General features: G+C 40.2%; 2 protein-coding genes across 2 annotated transcripts in view; both read right to left on the reverse strand.

Annotated features, from left to right (window-relative positions):
* ccdc18 (coiled-coil domain containing 18) overlaps positions 1-4,824 on the reverse strand; it is a 28,540-nt gene extending 23,716 nt beyond the window's left edge. The window contains exons 1-4 of the mRNA XM_074687731.1: positions 4,312-4,824; positions 2,174-2,328; positions 455-561; positions 113-241 (exon numbers count right to left, since the gene is read on the reverse strand). Of these exons, the coding sequence (XP_074543832.1) occupies positions 113-241; positions 455-561; positions 2,174-2,305 (368 nt within the window). The 5' untranslated portion in view covers positions 2,306-2,328; positions 4,312-4,824. The remainder of the gene's footprint in view (positions 1-112; positions 242-454; positions 562-2,173; positions 2,329-4,311) is intronic.
* Positions 4,825-5,545: 721 nt separating this feature from the next.
* mtf2 (metal response element binding transcription factor 2) lies at positions 5,546-15,703 on the reverse strand. Its single transcript, XM_074689335.1, has 15 exons — positions 15,439-15,703; positions 14,220-14,424; positions 13,733-13,814; positions 13,216-13,326; positions 12,702-12,802; positions 12,342-12,517; positions 12,119-12,214; positions 10,754-10,822; positions 10,343-10,466; positions 10,191-10,258; positions 9,933-10,103; positions 9,450-9,555; positions 9,209-9,267; positions 8,896-8,988; positions 5,546-7,918 (listed from the first exon to the last, which is right to left on the reverse strand). The coding sequence occupies exons 1-15, from the start codon at positions 15,441-15,443 to the stop codon at positions 7,543-7,545; spliced, it is 1,842 nt and encodes a 613-aa protein (XP_074545436.1). The 5' UTR covers positions 15,444-15,703; the 3' UTR covers positions 5,546-7,542.
* Between the last annotated feature and the right edge of the window lie 809 nt (positions 15,704-16,512).

A 16,512-nucleotide genomic window follows, 5' to 3' on the forward strand; every position in this document is an offset into this window, starting at 1 on the left:
GAAGGGCAAACTGCAGATGAAATAAAAATAGTGTTTGAGTTGTTTCTCGAGGTATCAAATTTGTTTATGCACAGAAAAACAAAAAACAGGATGAAGCTGTGAGCAGCATCACCGTTTGCACAGCGCTGTTACACCGTCCAGCTCTTCTCTGAGCACAGCCAGCTCCTCACTGAGATTTGTCACCACGATGTCACTTTGAGCTGCTGCTTCCTGACTACACTCTGCCCTCAGCTCTGCCGCTCTGTGAAACAAACACAAGTAGTCTGAATATCAGAGTGCAACCAGCTGGTGGTCAGATTGAAGCTTTCTGAAGAAGGATGAATCATAAAAGGCTACAATTAAACATGCTCCAGAACAAAAAGTTAAAGATCAAAGGTCAAAGGGGGTTGTTTTATATATAAATAGACAAGACCATTGTAAATTCATCAAAGCAGAAGAATGAATTGACAGTTACTTGAGATCTTTGGCCTGAGCCTCAAGCGCCGCTTGAAGTTGACAAATCTGTTCACTCATGACTGCGACATTGTTTTTAACTCCAACCCTGGAGCCCCTGAGGCCAGCCTGCAAAAAAACACAGAGCATTTATTTCAAATACTTTATGCTTACATAACAGACTTTTTAAATGCTATTACTTTTTGTATTTTAGCATCAGGGTGAAAAACTTTTTTTTGCAGACTAAAGAATAAACTAGAAAAGCCCTCAGAGAGCACAGACCTCCACCAAGCATATTGTGATTGTCACCAACACTTTAGTCCTACTTTAACGTTATACTCCCTTTCAGCAGACTGTTTGCTACAATTAAGTGTTAGTTGCAGGTTTGTACGATAATTTGTTTCCTGACAGTGTAAAAAATGATGATGACCCAGTACATATTTCATATTCGAGATCTTGGTATCCAGAATATTGCCAGGATCTGGATCGTACTTTCACATCTGTCAGAAATTATGGTGACCTTGTCTTGTGTTGTTTTGCAAAGCAATCCAACCATTCATCATGGAGTTATATACACATATGGTGAAAACAGCCCTATCTCACAATGATAAAGAATCCTTTAAAAAAATCCTGGATCCAGACGGTGATCCAGATCACCTCCAAAATTGAATCACTTCTTCCTTATCCCATTTTAAACATTTCCTGAAAATTTCACCCAGATCTGTTTGTTACAATTATGTTGCTCACAGACAAACAGACAAATTCTCACAAAAATATAACCTCCTTGGTGGAGGTAATAAAATAAGAACACATAGTGCCTCAGTGTAATCATTTGCACTCGAATGTGTGATATGAGAAATCTAGTTAAATTAATAAAAAAAATAAAATAAATAAATAAATAATAAATAAAATAAATCAATAAACGGTTGCTAGGCGCTACCCGGGTAGCTGCCTGTTGCAGCAGCTCTCTCGTCTTTGTCCGTTTCTTGTGGTTTTTTCGTCTCTTTTTCGTCGTCTTTGTGTTTGGAGTGGATCATCACTTTGTGTGGTTCGTTGTCGGTCACGGACACCAAACTTTTTGTGGCTTCGGCCGTATTTTTTTACTACTTTTCTCCTGTGTTTGTCTGGAGATCCTACATGTAACCATGGCTGCATTGTTTACATGCAAAATTAGCTGTTAGCAGCCTGTAGCATGTAAATGCTAACTAGTGTAGGGCTTGATGATTTCCCTCGAGCTGAGGAGAAGGAGGTGAGGACGACGTGCTTGTTCTCGGATGTGAGCTGGGAGGTGACGACGTGGACCTGTCCTTCCATCCATCGTTGTTGGGAACGTGGGATCTCGCTCCGGGGGATGGATGAGCTAGCTGTGCTAATCCAGCGGCATCATGCTGTTCACGGACGTGGCTGACGGAGCAGACATCAGACGCCGCGACACATCGGAGGAGCTTCGCCTGCTGTGAACAGACAGGATCCAGGAGACAGAGACTGAACAGAGTGCTGGGGAGGCTCAGTCCTGGACCCTGTGGAGGTGGAGGCTGGCTGGGCTGGAGAGTGGTGGACGAGTGGTGGACGGGATGTCGTCATCTAATTTCTTATGGACATTTTTGCACTTTCTATACTCTTTCTTACTTTTGTTTTCTTAAATGCTGCGGTGACTCCTGAATTTCCCCTCGGGGATAAATAAAGTATTTTCTATTCTATTCTATTCTATTCTAGTTTGTGCTGTGGATGATTGAAATACCTGCGTCTTAAAGGAGGCCAGTTCATATTGCACAGCATCAAGGTCGGTGATGAGCTGTTCATCCTGAAAGCTAAGACAGGCGTTCTCCTGGCGCACACAGCTAGTTTTCCTCCTCGGAGAAAGAGACTCCATTTCTCTGACTGAGGCTGGCTGACCTGATAAAGAGAAGAGTTTTTAGTTAAATTATTGTTGCCTTGATTACAGCCAAGCATCTTGCTAGAAAAAGTCAAAACACAACGTTTGAATATTTTCAATTCAGAATGCATGCATATTTCTGTACTTGTGTTTCTTTGTGAGGACATGATTGTGCTGTGTTTGGTTCACATACTGTCACTCTGTCTCTAAAAGAGTTGGAGTCCGGTTTGCTTGGTATGTGAACAGCATTATAATAAGGAAACAATGTTTACTGTGTCCCTATGGTTACATTCAGGTCTTGCTGGACCTTTCACATTTTTTCAAGGCCCAGAGATGATAAAATGATCCACAGAGGAAAGTTTATGTGATATGTCAGTGATGGGTCACATCTACAGAGTTTGACCAAAGTTTTGCCCTTACGCTGCCTGACTGTCTTAATTATTAAAAGTTTTTTTTTTACTGTGAATACTGATATGTAGTATATGGAGCTTACTGTGGAACCAAACTGAGTTGGAAACGTTAAGTCTGTGCACCATAATCTGCTGCTGCACCCGTCCACACTTACTGTTTTTTATTACCATCTCTTAATGCTAATTATTAAATACAGCCATGCAAATAAATCTTATAATTAATCCAATTCCTTATCAAGTTGCTTCGAATGAACCATAGAGAATTTAGAACTATGTTTTTTTCTATGCTTGATTACTGTATTGAATCTAGCGGGTTCAAACAATTCCCAAAGATCACAAGAGGAGGATCCATTTCTCAGCTCAGCATTTATTCTGGTTACAGGTATGGTAAGGAGCCAGAGGAATGAGCCCCACTATCCAGGAATCAATTCAATTTGATTCAGTTCATTGTTTTATGATTAAATTCTGAGTATGTCATGTGGTTTTTCATTCTTTTTTTTTTGTTATCACTACTGAAAGTCTAACTGAAAAAAATATTAAATGTTAAAATGACCAGATATAAAAGGAATAGTGAATAATAACACCTTAAGTCATCTTGATACACAAGTATTTCCAAGACATCATAAGACATCTATATATTTCTTCATATTTTAGACATGTTTTGACTTTACCAAGACGTCTTAAGGCATCTTAGCAAATGTGTCTTAAATCACATCTTCACTTCTTGAGACACTTTGATGGCTGGGTATGAACCCACAGCTAGTGTCATGTTTCAGATGTGCTGACTAAGTATTTGTTCAGTTAAAAACAAAAATAAAAAATAAGCATGTGTGAATTGACCCAGAGCATGGAGCTAGGAGAGTAGGTGAAAGTTTACACAAGGTCAAAGAGACTTCACAGACACAAGCTGAAGACAGGAGCTATCCTTCTGTCTGCCAGATAAACATCAACCCTTGTGATGCCGCTACTGTATATTTGCTGACTAGTAGTTTGTCATTCCCCGTCCTTCTCCTTGATCAGGAGCACAGCTTGGTTTGATTAGTCCACATGTTAATCTACTTTCCTGAAATGGAACTGACTATGCACCAATGTCTATACTGCTTATATTATCATGCATGTTTTCTATGTTTTTGTGTCTAAATTTGAATCTGCTGGAAATGAAATTGCCTTTCAAGGGACAAATTGATAAAATGAATGAATGAATGAATGAATGAATGAATGAAGGAGTTAGGTCAATCATTACAAAAATATATGACATTACAAATATGTTCCCTTTATAAACCATCATTGTTCACAATACAGCATGAAGGCTGATGATGTCTTGCATGACTGAATGGGTGTGTAACCCTTTGGTTCAAAAAGCTCTCCCTCATGACTCTGGGGTGCAGTAGGGTGGGCTTAAACCTCCAGCCATAGCAAGTCTCTGACATGAACCAGAGAGGTCTCTCCTGACTAACACAGCCTGACAGACTGTAGAAGATGCACATGGGAACAGAAGGATGAAGGGAAAGCAGCATGGAACTAAGGTTTACTCTTGACTATACAGGAAAAAAAGCTGGTTTCTTCTGTGTTTAAGTCATGTTGTAAGCTTACCTCTGTTTTTGTCACAACCTGTGCAAAATCAGCTCCGTCAGTTTGAGCGGACTCTTCAATCTGGTGACATCTCCGGCTAAACTGTCAGCGTACTCAAACATTAGACTATGGATACATGCATGTGGACTTCAACTAGTTTGTTGACGCGTTAGTGAATATTTGCAATGTACCGCATTAGTATACCTTTAATTTCGTCAAGTACAGTAGAGGGAGCAAACTAGCTAGCATGGCTACGCTCGCTAAATGTAAACAAAGATGTTCGCCGGATTAACAGGTTGCTGGACAGTCACGGTTAAAATGTCGTTACTTCAAACCAAAAAGCTACCAAATGAACGAGAAAGCATCAACGTTTGGAACTACGTCCACATTTTGTCTACTTCTCACATGCGAATATTAAATGTGACTCAAACTTTTCCAGTTACCAACTGAAGATGCAGCAGTGCTGTGCCGGACGTGAACGATCCGACTCTAAGAGCCAGCCTTTTCCAGGAAAGACACTTGGTGAATAGCTAAGATGTTTGACAGTTGCAGGTCAACAACGGCACGGAAACTGGATTGTAGCAACGCGCATCCCCTCAGAGATCATTTTCTCCAAAACAAGGCAGATAATAACAAGAAGAAACAGGATCCACACTTGGGACTTTATCAATTTATGTATCTTTTGCAATACCAATCTATTTTATGTTATGATTCGCTGAGCTAATCGTCATACCAAATGGCGATGTTTTTACTATTTAAAGTTCATAAATAATTAACATACAATGAGAAATTGAACCTTGTGTCCTGTCTGAGATGACTCTTGTATGTTGGGTATGTTAAATATATTAGGTCAAATGGTACAAGGTATATATTGTTAGTAATGAATTTACATATTTTGCATTACATTATTTTTGGTAATAATCTAATTAATGGATCAAAAAAAATCTGAGGAGCCACTTGCGAGCCGAAAGAGTCGGCTCTTTTAAGTGAGCCGAGCCAAAAAAAACGACTCACTAAAAAGAGACGGGATTCTACAAGGCAAAAAAACTCGAACGGTTTGTAAGTCATGTCCCGCCCAGGTTCTTAACAACGCCTCCTGTGATTGGCTCATACAGACTTGTCTGCGAAGTGACTGGTGCAGATGGTTGTCAGTAACAGCAGCCGCGAACAGTGGCGCGTGCTCTTAAAACTGTAAAAGTTCAACTGTTGGGTCGCAACTTACAATAAAGAATTAACATCTGATCAAAACAACAGCTCAAAATATCGGCTTTTATTTATCTTTTTACTAAACTGGTTCATAAGTAACACATCAAACTATATCGTGATTTATAAAAATGTAATAAGAAGAATCTCAAGGAAAAAAGCAGACTTTACATGTATGCTCTTTGGATACAGAGGCCTGTTGACAGCCAGTGTTAGCAACATGTAAGCTGAAACTGGCTGAACAGAGGTGAGAAGCTTCAAATGCAATGACTACATCCATTCACCGAAGAGGTATCAACGTCGAAAAGGTACGTCTATTTAAACAACTTTAACATCCCAAAATAGAGATAGCCAAACAAACTGAATATCTACCTCTTGTAGTTACATACAGCATATTTTCCAGTGGTTGTTAAGTGTGGCAGTAAAAAAAAAAGAAAAAAAAGGACCACTTGTTTTTGCTCATAGAACAACATGCATACATATGGGCAAAAGCAACAAGAGAAATGCAGCATATGACAAAAAATACTGACCAACAACACTGAGAGAATAACTTAAATCTAAACTTCCTGTCAAGCTGCAAATGTCGGCGCCTTTGTACTACAGTGAAGTTTTGAGGGCATATCCTGAGCGTGAAGACTACATGATGATAAAAGCAAGGTCCATTTGCATCTTTATGTTGACATTTTGTTTTTGGACCCGTTACATGTTGCAGAAACAAAACAAAAAAAAAAGTTAAAACATCACACAACCCAAAACCTCTCCTCTATAAAGCCATATGGTCACTTTATAGACTGAAAATTATCCTGGCCTTTCTTGCATAGGCAGCAAAAAGCAAAAGAGCTCTCAGTTTATGAAAAAAGGTATACAACATTCATATCAACACTTCATTTTCTGAGATACTATCTGATAAAGTCACAACGTAATAGGTCCTTTAATGATTTCAATGTTAATCTTTAACCATGTACAAATCAAAACGACGGGACAAATTTTCTTGGGTGTGGGCTCCTGAAAATGCACACAATGAAATTGTACTCTTTTTGGAGGAGCACTTTTAAGTTATAATACATATAAGCTTAAACAGAGTTATAACAAATCTGAAAATTAATGACATGAATTAACACTTGAAACGCTGCAAAGCCCAAATTATGTCTTAGATGAGATGAAGGCCTCATGAATGTTTGATATGTGCAGTACTTATTAAAAAAGAAAACCAGACTTCTACCCTGCTAAAAAGAAAACAGGCATATGAGAAAGTAGTATAAACAACAAAACAATGTAATTTTATCGTAGTACAAATCTATAATATAACATTTGCAGCAGCAGCTCTTTTGTTTTCAGTCTCACCTTGACTGCTCACACTACTTCTTATGAGCAAACTTAACAAAACATGACTGATAGATGTCTGCCCAGACAACAAGAGGTACTCAAAGATGGGACCAGAGAAGAATGGGACATAGACATACATTTGTCATAATAAAAAAAGGATGTGTTTTAACCAGAAAATCAATGACTGCTTAATGCATGCTTTGAAATAAATGGCATTTTTGTCCCTCTTTCCACCCTCACTGACATGACCATGTAATACCTGACCAGCTACATTCTGTCAAAAACGTACAGTTTCTTACTTAAGTGGTCTGGAAATAAAAAGCATACTCTGGGTGTAAAATAAAGCACAACAAGTCAATGAAAGCCTTCAGGTACATTGCAGTGATCATTTTTTTGCCCCTAAAAATGGAGATGATGTAAACATTCAAAGCAGACACTGAAAGCACGAAGCAGGAAAAGAAAATGACAACGAGTCATCTTGTTCAAGGAATTCTAATTTTTAAGCAAAATAAAAGACGTTAATAAATGCTATATGATCACCCTGGACTGCACTGACCCAGAAGGCTTTACAGTGAGCTTATCAGGCAACACTTCCTGTGGTCTATTCTAAATGAAGGCAAACATCAGTTAATGTTTTGAATGCATGCTGTGTACACATGTCCTCAGTACAGCCATTAACCTCCTGCCGGTTAGAAGTTAGAAGTGATGTTGACAATGATGAGTCTAGGAGGCAGTAACACCTTCCCACTCCACCAGGTACTGCACCTTGCCATCAAGGGTGACCCGTCGAGCTAGGACTTTGTACTTTTCCCCACAAGCCAGCCGCCCTGCTGCTCCAAAATAGCTGCTGATGGAACTCTTGAGGTGAGAGAGCTGACTGTTGGGGTCCATGCCATGAACTATGTCTGAGGAGTGAAGCCCTGGGAGCGGGCTCAGCACTTCTGTTGCTGATGGGTCTGGATCTGCATGGTTGGGTGGGGGGATCTCTGGGTTGGGGGGCTGCAGGGTCCGCCGGGGCCGCCCTCGTTTCCTCTTTAAAGGTGGAGCTGAAACAGGCATGGTGCTGGCTGTAGTGCGCGTCTTGCTGGAGCTACAGAGGCTTTGAGGTTCATGACGAGGAAAGAGGAAAAGAGACAATGTGAGTGACAGTTGAGATAAGTGTGAAGACAAGAAATGACAAAATGGTCAAGGACACAGCTCTTAGTAAAAATGGTTGAATTATTAGTTGTGGCTACATTTCCATGAGGAAAAAAATGGCATTCTTCTGGCACTAGATGGCAGCACCTGTGGCCAATGTAACTTGAAGCACTTAGTCACACTTACTAAGGTTTTTCCCTCCAATCTAAATTCTTGTTTGTGTTGTAAGGCCCCTTGGACAAAAGCGCCTGCTAAATAAAATTGTAGAATTGTGGAACAAAGAAACAGAGTCTAAAGTTATTTAGGGCTGTTAATCTAACAAAAGACAGAATCAAGCTTGGCAACTTGCACACAGCTTTATGTCATGATGCTTTAAGGGGCAACTATACTTTGTCAGCAAGATGATAAAACAGCTGGACTGGCTCTCAAATTTGATAATTTTCCAAACTGGACCTGATGAAGTGTATTACATGTTCTCTAATCTAAGATGTCGCTCATCTACCAAAACAACATTTGGTTTGGGAACCAGAGCAGCTTCCTTTAACCCTCACACAGACAGTTACAAGTGTAACAGCCTGTTCGATGCAGTACTGTTACACCTTTAACTGTCTGTAAAGTCACAGGAAGTAGGGGCAAGTCATTACTATTAAATCATTTAATGCCAATTTCAGAGACAAAGGAGTGTTAATCATGGGATATTAGACGACTTTAAGATAGGCCCCCCTCTCCCTGCGGTTAGTTAACAGCTTACATATCTACAATACAGTTACTGAACTTTATTGTTGTGGTCAAGCTGAATACGACACGGTCCGTTTTATTTTGAAAGTCACTTGGTCTTTTAAGGGGTGTTCCCGGTCACAACTTCCTGCCAGACCGCTGACTGACCACAAGTTTGCTAATGTAACAAAGGGGTAAGTGTGCAGTCACATGCAGGTATACCTGGACTGTCTAGAAATGCTAGTTGAGGTAGTTTCTGTGGTGCTCAGGGCTCCCAGGGATTCCACATCAGAGGACAGCAGAGACCGCTCAGTCCTGGTGTAAGAGTTGTTGAATGAAACAGAAAAGAATTAGACGAAGAGCAAAGTTGTTAAAATAATCAGTTGATTTATAAATCAGTCAATAATTCTTTCACATTTCTACTCAGATCATTCAGTGTATTTTTGAAAACAATGCAATACCATGACATCACCTCTACAGAAGTGAATAATCAGAGTTGCTGAGGGGGAGATCTCAGTTCAACTGTTGCACTTACTTGATAGAGGTTAGGTGATCCAATGTGTGGGACTCCAGTGGTAGAGGTTTCCTCATTTCCTTCAGAAAATAAATAAATGAATGAGGAAAAAAATTAGTGTGTCTCAGCAGGTTTCTGTTTAATCTGCCAGTTTTTAAATTTCCTCTGCTAAAGACACATTGTGAGACTACGCTACAATGACGCACAAACCAAATAAGATATACTCTGAGATGTACACACACACACACACACACACACACACCTGGGATAAGAGTTCACTGGAGCGTTGGGGTTTGGCTAAAGAACAGGCTTCTTGCTTCCTCTTTTTCTTCTTCTTGTCTGTGCCGTTGGTTAAAGTACTGCAAGCTCTGGAGTAACGACAACATCTTGTCAAAACAGCTTCACAAACAATGACAGCTAATAATAGAATGATGGTAAAGCCGCCAGGCAGCATGAAAGAAATGGGGCGGTGCAGGCAGCTCATGATGACATTATTTCTAATGCAGACTGCAGGACGGTAAACACGGAGTCTCACTGATTGATAAAAGTAACCACCATAAGATTTCACATGAGTCAACACAAAGAACACACTGAAGAGTACAGTTGTACGTGTTACAGGACTCAGGTTAATGAGTCATTCAAAGTTGTGCCGTTCATTTTTTTATGGGTTCCAAACTACCAGAAAAATTTAATTTGCTTGATTAAAAACTCCCTACATACCCGACTGACATAATTCCCACCCTACCTTATGCCAGTTAGGGCCTTATTGGACTTGCAACCCTTGATAGTGATCTCATGTGAAGCCCTCTCCATCATCCTGCTGGTTGGTTCCTCAGAGTTTGGGGGGACAGGGGGGAAACGGATCCTCAGCCCAAACAAGTGCTTCTTCTTCTTGACTTCCTTCCCTGACATGAACCTGGAGGAGACAGAGTGTGGAGTCAAAGTCAGGTAAGAAAAAAAAACAAGGTATGGTCGAACACAAACCAGAGAAGGAGCAACTTACATGCTGTTGTTGTTGTTTAATGCCTCCAGAACACATTCATATCGCTCAGATCTTGGAGTGTTGGCAAGCTGCAGAGATGGAGGGAGGGAGGTCAACAAACAGGAAGAACAGGGTGCACAAAGAGAAAAGAAAGGGTTTTTTAGAGTCCTTACCTCCCCCAGCTGCAGCAGCTCCCAGTTGTCATTGATGTATGTCATCAGATCCATCTCAGAGTCAAAGTACTTCTTCTTGTGGATCACGCTCAGGTTGTACAGACTCAAGTGTGTGACATCATCCCTAAAACATTTACGAGAACTGTGTTTTTACCTTATAAAGTCTGTTGTGAAATAATGCCATGAAAAGAGAAACAAATGTTTTGGGGATGGAAGAATTGGGATTCACAGAGCTGCCTAAATTTCAAGACTGGGCTTTTTTTCTAGAGGTCTTCACCATTTGGAGTAAAAAGGGCCTCCTATCTTGAACTACATTTGCTTTTTAAAGGAGCAACCCCACATGTTTATGTATTTATTTACCAAGTATACTGTTAGAAAAAAAAAGCTATCATAATCTTGAGTTGCACTCACCAGTTGAGGGGCAGTCGGCTGAGGTACTCTGGTCCGGCGTTGCAAACAGAACAAACAAACAAATAAAACCTAAAATTTAAAAGAAAAAAAGTTATTGGTGAATAAATTAAAGTCCGGAATTGTATGGTGTCCAAAATTTATAGTGAGAAGAAAGAACATTTTATACAAGCTAAACTAATAAAATATGAAAACATTGAGTGATCTGAAGAACGGATTAAAAAAAAATCATTTTCTCTTCTTAAACAGTCAATATGATAAAGATAAACAAAGTATACAAGAACTGGAAGTTTTTTGCTGTGATTCTAAATTGATTAAGACTGGGGATGGAACGGTTCGTGAAAAACACAAACTGGTCGGTTTTCCCTCCCTTGGTTTGGGGCGCGTGTGCTCTGTTCAGTTTGTGTTTTTCTTTTTTCTTAATTTATAGCTTTGTTGAAGAGAGTATGAAGCTCCAATCATATACATGCACAATGTGAGGCGGAGGATACAACTGATCAGTTGCGACTGCAGTAAAACTGTGAGTTTGGAGTCTGACGCTGAAGCATGTTTTGATCGCCTGAATGAGCAGCGTGTGCTATCCTGAGCCCCTCCCCTATCCAAAACACAGAGACAGTCCTCACTCGCAGCAGATGAAATCACGTTAGTGTGTGTCTTATTATGGTCACTTCTGCCGCTCCCCAGCCCAGATAAAGGAGGATGGTTGATATTTAGACATTAAAAAAAACAAGAATGAACAGAATAAAGTTGATTTATAGTTCTTAACATATTTATGATGTTGAGTTTTACCTGCTTTCTGTCTCTCCCACATTATTTCTCTCTCCTACAAAGTCCATGACAATTACATGCAAATGAATCATTATCCAAATTAGACAGTGGCGTCATTTAGTGACTTTTAGTGACTTCTGGGACAGACGATAGGGACTTTCCCTACTGAGGAGTTGGCATGTTGAAACTAGCAATGTTTCACTCAGCTTTAATGATGTTTCAAATGACAAACAGCCTCATTCTTTCAGGTTTTTCATAACTATACATGAGATAATTGATTAAAAATAATCTGTTAACAGTGGATTATTAGGGTATACAGTAAAAATAAAGGTGTTAAAACAACAACAATGTACACTGAACCAAAAACAATTACTACAAAACCGTGATAAGAACTGAATCGTGGATTTTGTGAACCGTTCCATCCCTAATTGAGACTGATTTATCTTCTTGTGGCACCAACTGTGAACACTTCTAATAGATTTAGTTTTGTTTGGTTATACTTGCTGTACCCAATTCCTGCCAACCATTTAGAGGTCCCTTGCACACATTTTTTTTTACCATGATTATATTATGAAACATAGAGATATAAATTTAGAGTACCTGTCCCCATAGAGCATGGGCATCTTTAAGCACTGCAGACAGGCTTCATGGAACCACTGCTGACACCTTTCACACCGCAGCATCTTCAGGAACCAGCTACAGGGACAGAGGAAGAGAGAGGTACTTGGTGATACCAGGAAAGGTGTTGGAAAGATGTGAGTTCAAACACAGGCATACTTGTTACAGGGATGCTGAAGCCTGACCTATGACATGTTTTACTCACTCTCCTGGACCTCCACAGTAGCAGTAGCACTGCTGGTCATTGGTCTTGTGACCCTCATCCCAGACCAGATCCTCCAGAGCGTAGGGGAAAGACAGATGAAGCCCCATGTGCTGCTGCTGAGGCCCATGCTGTAGGTAGCCTTTAGCAGCTGCTCCCCTCCTGTGTGAGCTTCCTCTCTGTAAACAGAAACAGATCAGATGTTTGTTTCATCCAAAAAAAGATGTGTAATAACATGTACAATATTCAATCTAAGAATATTCTCCAGTGACTCATGCAAAAGACTTTCATCATAAAAATACTGCAAATGATACATCACAAAAATACAGTTTTTATGTTCCTGTAGTCAAAACAATGCTGTACCTTCGGCATAGAGGTGAGCTCACACTCCGAGCAGAGCCACTTGTCGTCTGAGTCGATGACAGAGGCATCGATGATGGGGGTGTGGCACAGCTGATGGTAGCCTAAAAAACAATCAACAAATATAAATGATGCTTCAGTCTACTGTACTTTTTCTTAAAGTGTGGCTAATGACCTAAATTACAATAGACATAAGCTTTAAAGAGGTGGTATTTATGCTTTTGCAAAAAAAAAAAAAAAAAAAAAAAAAAAAAAAAACAGAAAAGGTAATGTCAAAGTTAAACTTTATTAAAAGTCAAGACTGAACATGGTCCAGGTTCAAGATTGTGAGATAGATGTAGGATTGTGTAATCTCTGGATAAGACTGTGGACTGCCCTGAAGTCTCGTTCACTGAGGTTACATGGGTTTAACACACGATTTGTTCAATTTGTGACATCACCTGTTGGTGAATCTTATTTAAAGAGTTATTTAGTTGTGTGAAAAGTGATCAAGAGAGTTAGACACCACCAGCAGTACCTTGTCCACATTTGTCACAAATGACAATCTCATTGGGTTCCTCTGAGGTTTCATCCTGGCATATAGAACAAACAATGTCATCATCATCATCATCTTCATCATCTTCATCCCCTGAAAAAGACAAAAAAAAAAGTCAATGCATAGGATCTCAACTTCTTCTTTCACACACATGAGGCCAGCCACACTTCTGACAGTCAGGGTAACTTAAGATACTGTTTCTCTGAGCTTACATTTATTCATCATCTCCACTGGAGGTCAGCAAAAAACAACTATTTTAAAAACCAGTAAATAAGCACAACACTGTGTGCATGGAGCCTGTACACTGTCACTGGGTTTTTTTTGTGCTAGACGCTGGGGACAGTTAACTGCCAGCATCGGGGGAAAGGAGATAAGACAGAGGAGGAAAACATTGCGGTGTGAAAAGTTTTTTTGCAAAAACTTGAGGTCTGCCTTCCAATTCCAAAAAACGGAACAAATATTTTACAACCATAAAAAAGTTTAAGTTTTCAGATCTTACCTGTCTGAATATCCTTCCAGAGCACCCAAGACTTTGACCGATCCTCAAAAACCACAAAGCATCTCTGCTTGTCCTGGTCTATCTGATGGAGACAAATAAAAACAAAGGTTTATTTCTTCCTGAACACTAATCTATTTTGAAGCCTATTTCTAGTCTCTTTGCATCACAAAGGGATGGGATGCAAGGGGACATCTATTGTGTAAACTGTGAGGTCACAAAATCCATAGGACATCCTGCAGTTCAGGGATTGATGGAAGGAAGACACTGCATCAAATGAACAATGGTGCTCATCTAAATGTAAATTCAAGGTTCCAGAAAACCGGAAGAAAAAGGCGAAAAAACTATTTTTAAATCTGAAGCCCTCCAATCCAATGGGCAAGATACCAGAGGTCCTTGCATGGATGCAGATTTTCAGGAATACGAATCAGGTGGTGGATCTTGGATAAAAAGCTCAGAGAACTTTAATCACTGATCCTTCAGCACCAACCTTTGTGATTGTCCCCAAGTAGAACAAGCCGTCTGACCAGCGAGCCAAGACATCCTGTCCTTCTGTAAACCTGTCAGACATGCCGTCCTCTCCATACTCTCCCCTCACAGAGAGACTGGTAGGAGACAAGGGCACGGCCTGCTGGTGCTGCCGCTGGGGATGAGCTCTGTGATGGACAGACAGGTGGTCCACAACTCCTGAGTCTCTGTAAAACAGGAAGGTAGATAGGAAAAGCATAAGCAGAGGGATGGATCAACAACAAAGGGTAGAACAACATTTCCAACTGGTGGAGTTAAGGTGTGGCTTTAAAGCATTAAAAAAAGAGGCTGCTTGGATTTTGCTTTTAGTCAAGACATAGCTCATGTCTAACCTGCCTTTGAATTCACATCCAAAAATTAAAAATCAAGCACTAATGAGAAAACACTTAAAAATATCAACTGCAAATAAAAAATTAAGCTTGTTAGACACTCAATTGCACCGTTTTCTTAACTTAAAATACTCAGAAACAAATATCTGACGGTTTTCATCTTTAAACCTAAAACTTGCATCCTAACCTAAATACTGTCCATATGTGAAGCTGTGATACTATCATGATATATTGTGTGGTTTTGTTGAAAGATTTAAAACAATGGCTGAAAATGAAACACGTGCTATTTCCACCTCACTGGACACAAACAGGTGATTATGGTCACAATTAGTGCTAATTGGTAATTAACTAAAGCCTTGCAGTCACTGGAATAGCTTCAGGGCAGTGCTGGTTGTTATATAATTTACCATGTCAAACAGAGTACACGTCCAGTATAGCATCAGTTTTAGGATTTTCATGTTGACTGGCGCTTCAATGTGACAGCCGACAGTTTAACACACACAATCTCGCCTGATAACATTTTGTGATCAACTGTTCTGCTTCAAAACTTGAATAATTCATGAAATGTTGTAGATGATATGTTCTATTTTCTTCTTCTTTCATGCCCTTGCCCGTCAGTCACAGACTCCCTTTGTTCAGATTCTGACTGGATCTGGTCTGTATTAGCTGCTGCAGATGAAGGGCGCAGTTTAAGATGGCACTGCGAGGTCAAACTTATTGCAAACCATCTAGCCACAAGCCAGGCCCAGTTGTTAGCATGATTAATCCACATGCAAAGCCGTTAACCCCGGATAGGTCGCTGACCGTCGGACCCACACCCCCCACAGGAGGAAAACATGATGACAACAATACCTCATTCGGTCACCTCCGCTTCTACAAATAGCTTAAAACGGTCAAATAAAAGCTGATTAGGGTGGCCACTGAAATCCCGCTTCTTCGATGGTTCAATCTATCTCAAAGGTGTACCGCGAAAGCTCGAGGGGATCGTGCCTTTCTCAGAAAATAACAAACGGTTCATTTTCCCCTAACACATTCGCCATTTTGGTTTCCCGCTGATGATCGGGGAGTGCATTATGGGAAGCGCTTAAACGCCTGCTGCTGGTTGTTGTGGCTCCTACGTTCATCTTTTTTTCAAACATTTGAAATTGTAGGCAGGGCATTCACTAGGCACAGTATATCCGCCTCTTAAAGACGTATGATAAGATTTACTTTCTGCGGTAAAACATGTAAGCTGTTTAGTCATTTGGTGTGGATACTAGTACACGAAAACGTTTAAATTAGCTTAATTAACAACAGAGATATTTAAAAAAAAAAAAAAAAAAAAGCTTGTATTTGTATAGAATTTTTAAAAGGTAAAAGAGTTTTTTGCTTGAAATATCTTACAGAATTTTGATCGCTTTAACATCACCTGATGCCAAAACTTAAGGTGATAGTGGGACATACTGCCCATGAAATGACCGGAAACGTTATATGACAGAGCTGCTCTAAAGATACATTCGGCGTCGCGTTGGGGGCGGGGCTTCACGCGGGGCCAAACAACAGGTGAATCTCAATGACCCTGGGCCCTGTGGACTCCAGTGACATCACCTGGGAAGTGGTTGAGTGGAGTCTGCTAAGGCTCAAGTTATGGGACAACATTTCAACACATCTAACATAACCTGCCTGTCACTGAGTAGCTCACCTGATCAGCAGTAAGAGTTTGGGTTGTGTGAGTTCAGACACTGAGATTGAGCCAAATATCTTCTCCATTCTACACCAGTGGCTGCAAAAAAAAACAGCAGTTCATTCTGCTAGAAAGAACAGAAACAATATACACACTACGCCACAGAAAAACAGACTTCTGTAGCATTAAAAAATAAAAATTACGGCATGATTTAAAGCGGCTGAGGTCTGAGTACCTCGTTCCTCTTTCAGCACACACTGTGG

The sequence above is a fragment of the Halichoeres trimaculatus genome, unplaced genomic scaffold, assembly GCF_033239565.1.
Source record: "Halichoeres trimaculatus isolate MK-OKI-2021-1 unplaced genomic scaffold, fHalTri1.1 fHalTri1_scaffold_15, whole genome shotgun sequence".
NCBI lineage: Eukaryota > Metazoa > Chordata > Actinopteri > Labriformes > Labridae > Halichoeres > Halichoeres trimaculatus.

Coding starts and splice junctions, on each gene's coding strand:
- mtf2 (XM_074689335.1), bottom strand. Junction 10,104..10,190: donor TTAAACAACAACAACAGCAT/GTAAGTTGCTCC, acceptor TGTCTCCTCCAG/GTTCATGTCAGGGAAGGAAG. Junction 8,989..9,208: donor GATCACCTAACCTCTATCAA/GTAAGTGCAACA, acceptor CTCTTACACCAG/GACTGAGCGGTCTCTGCTGT.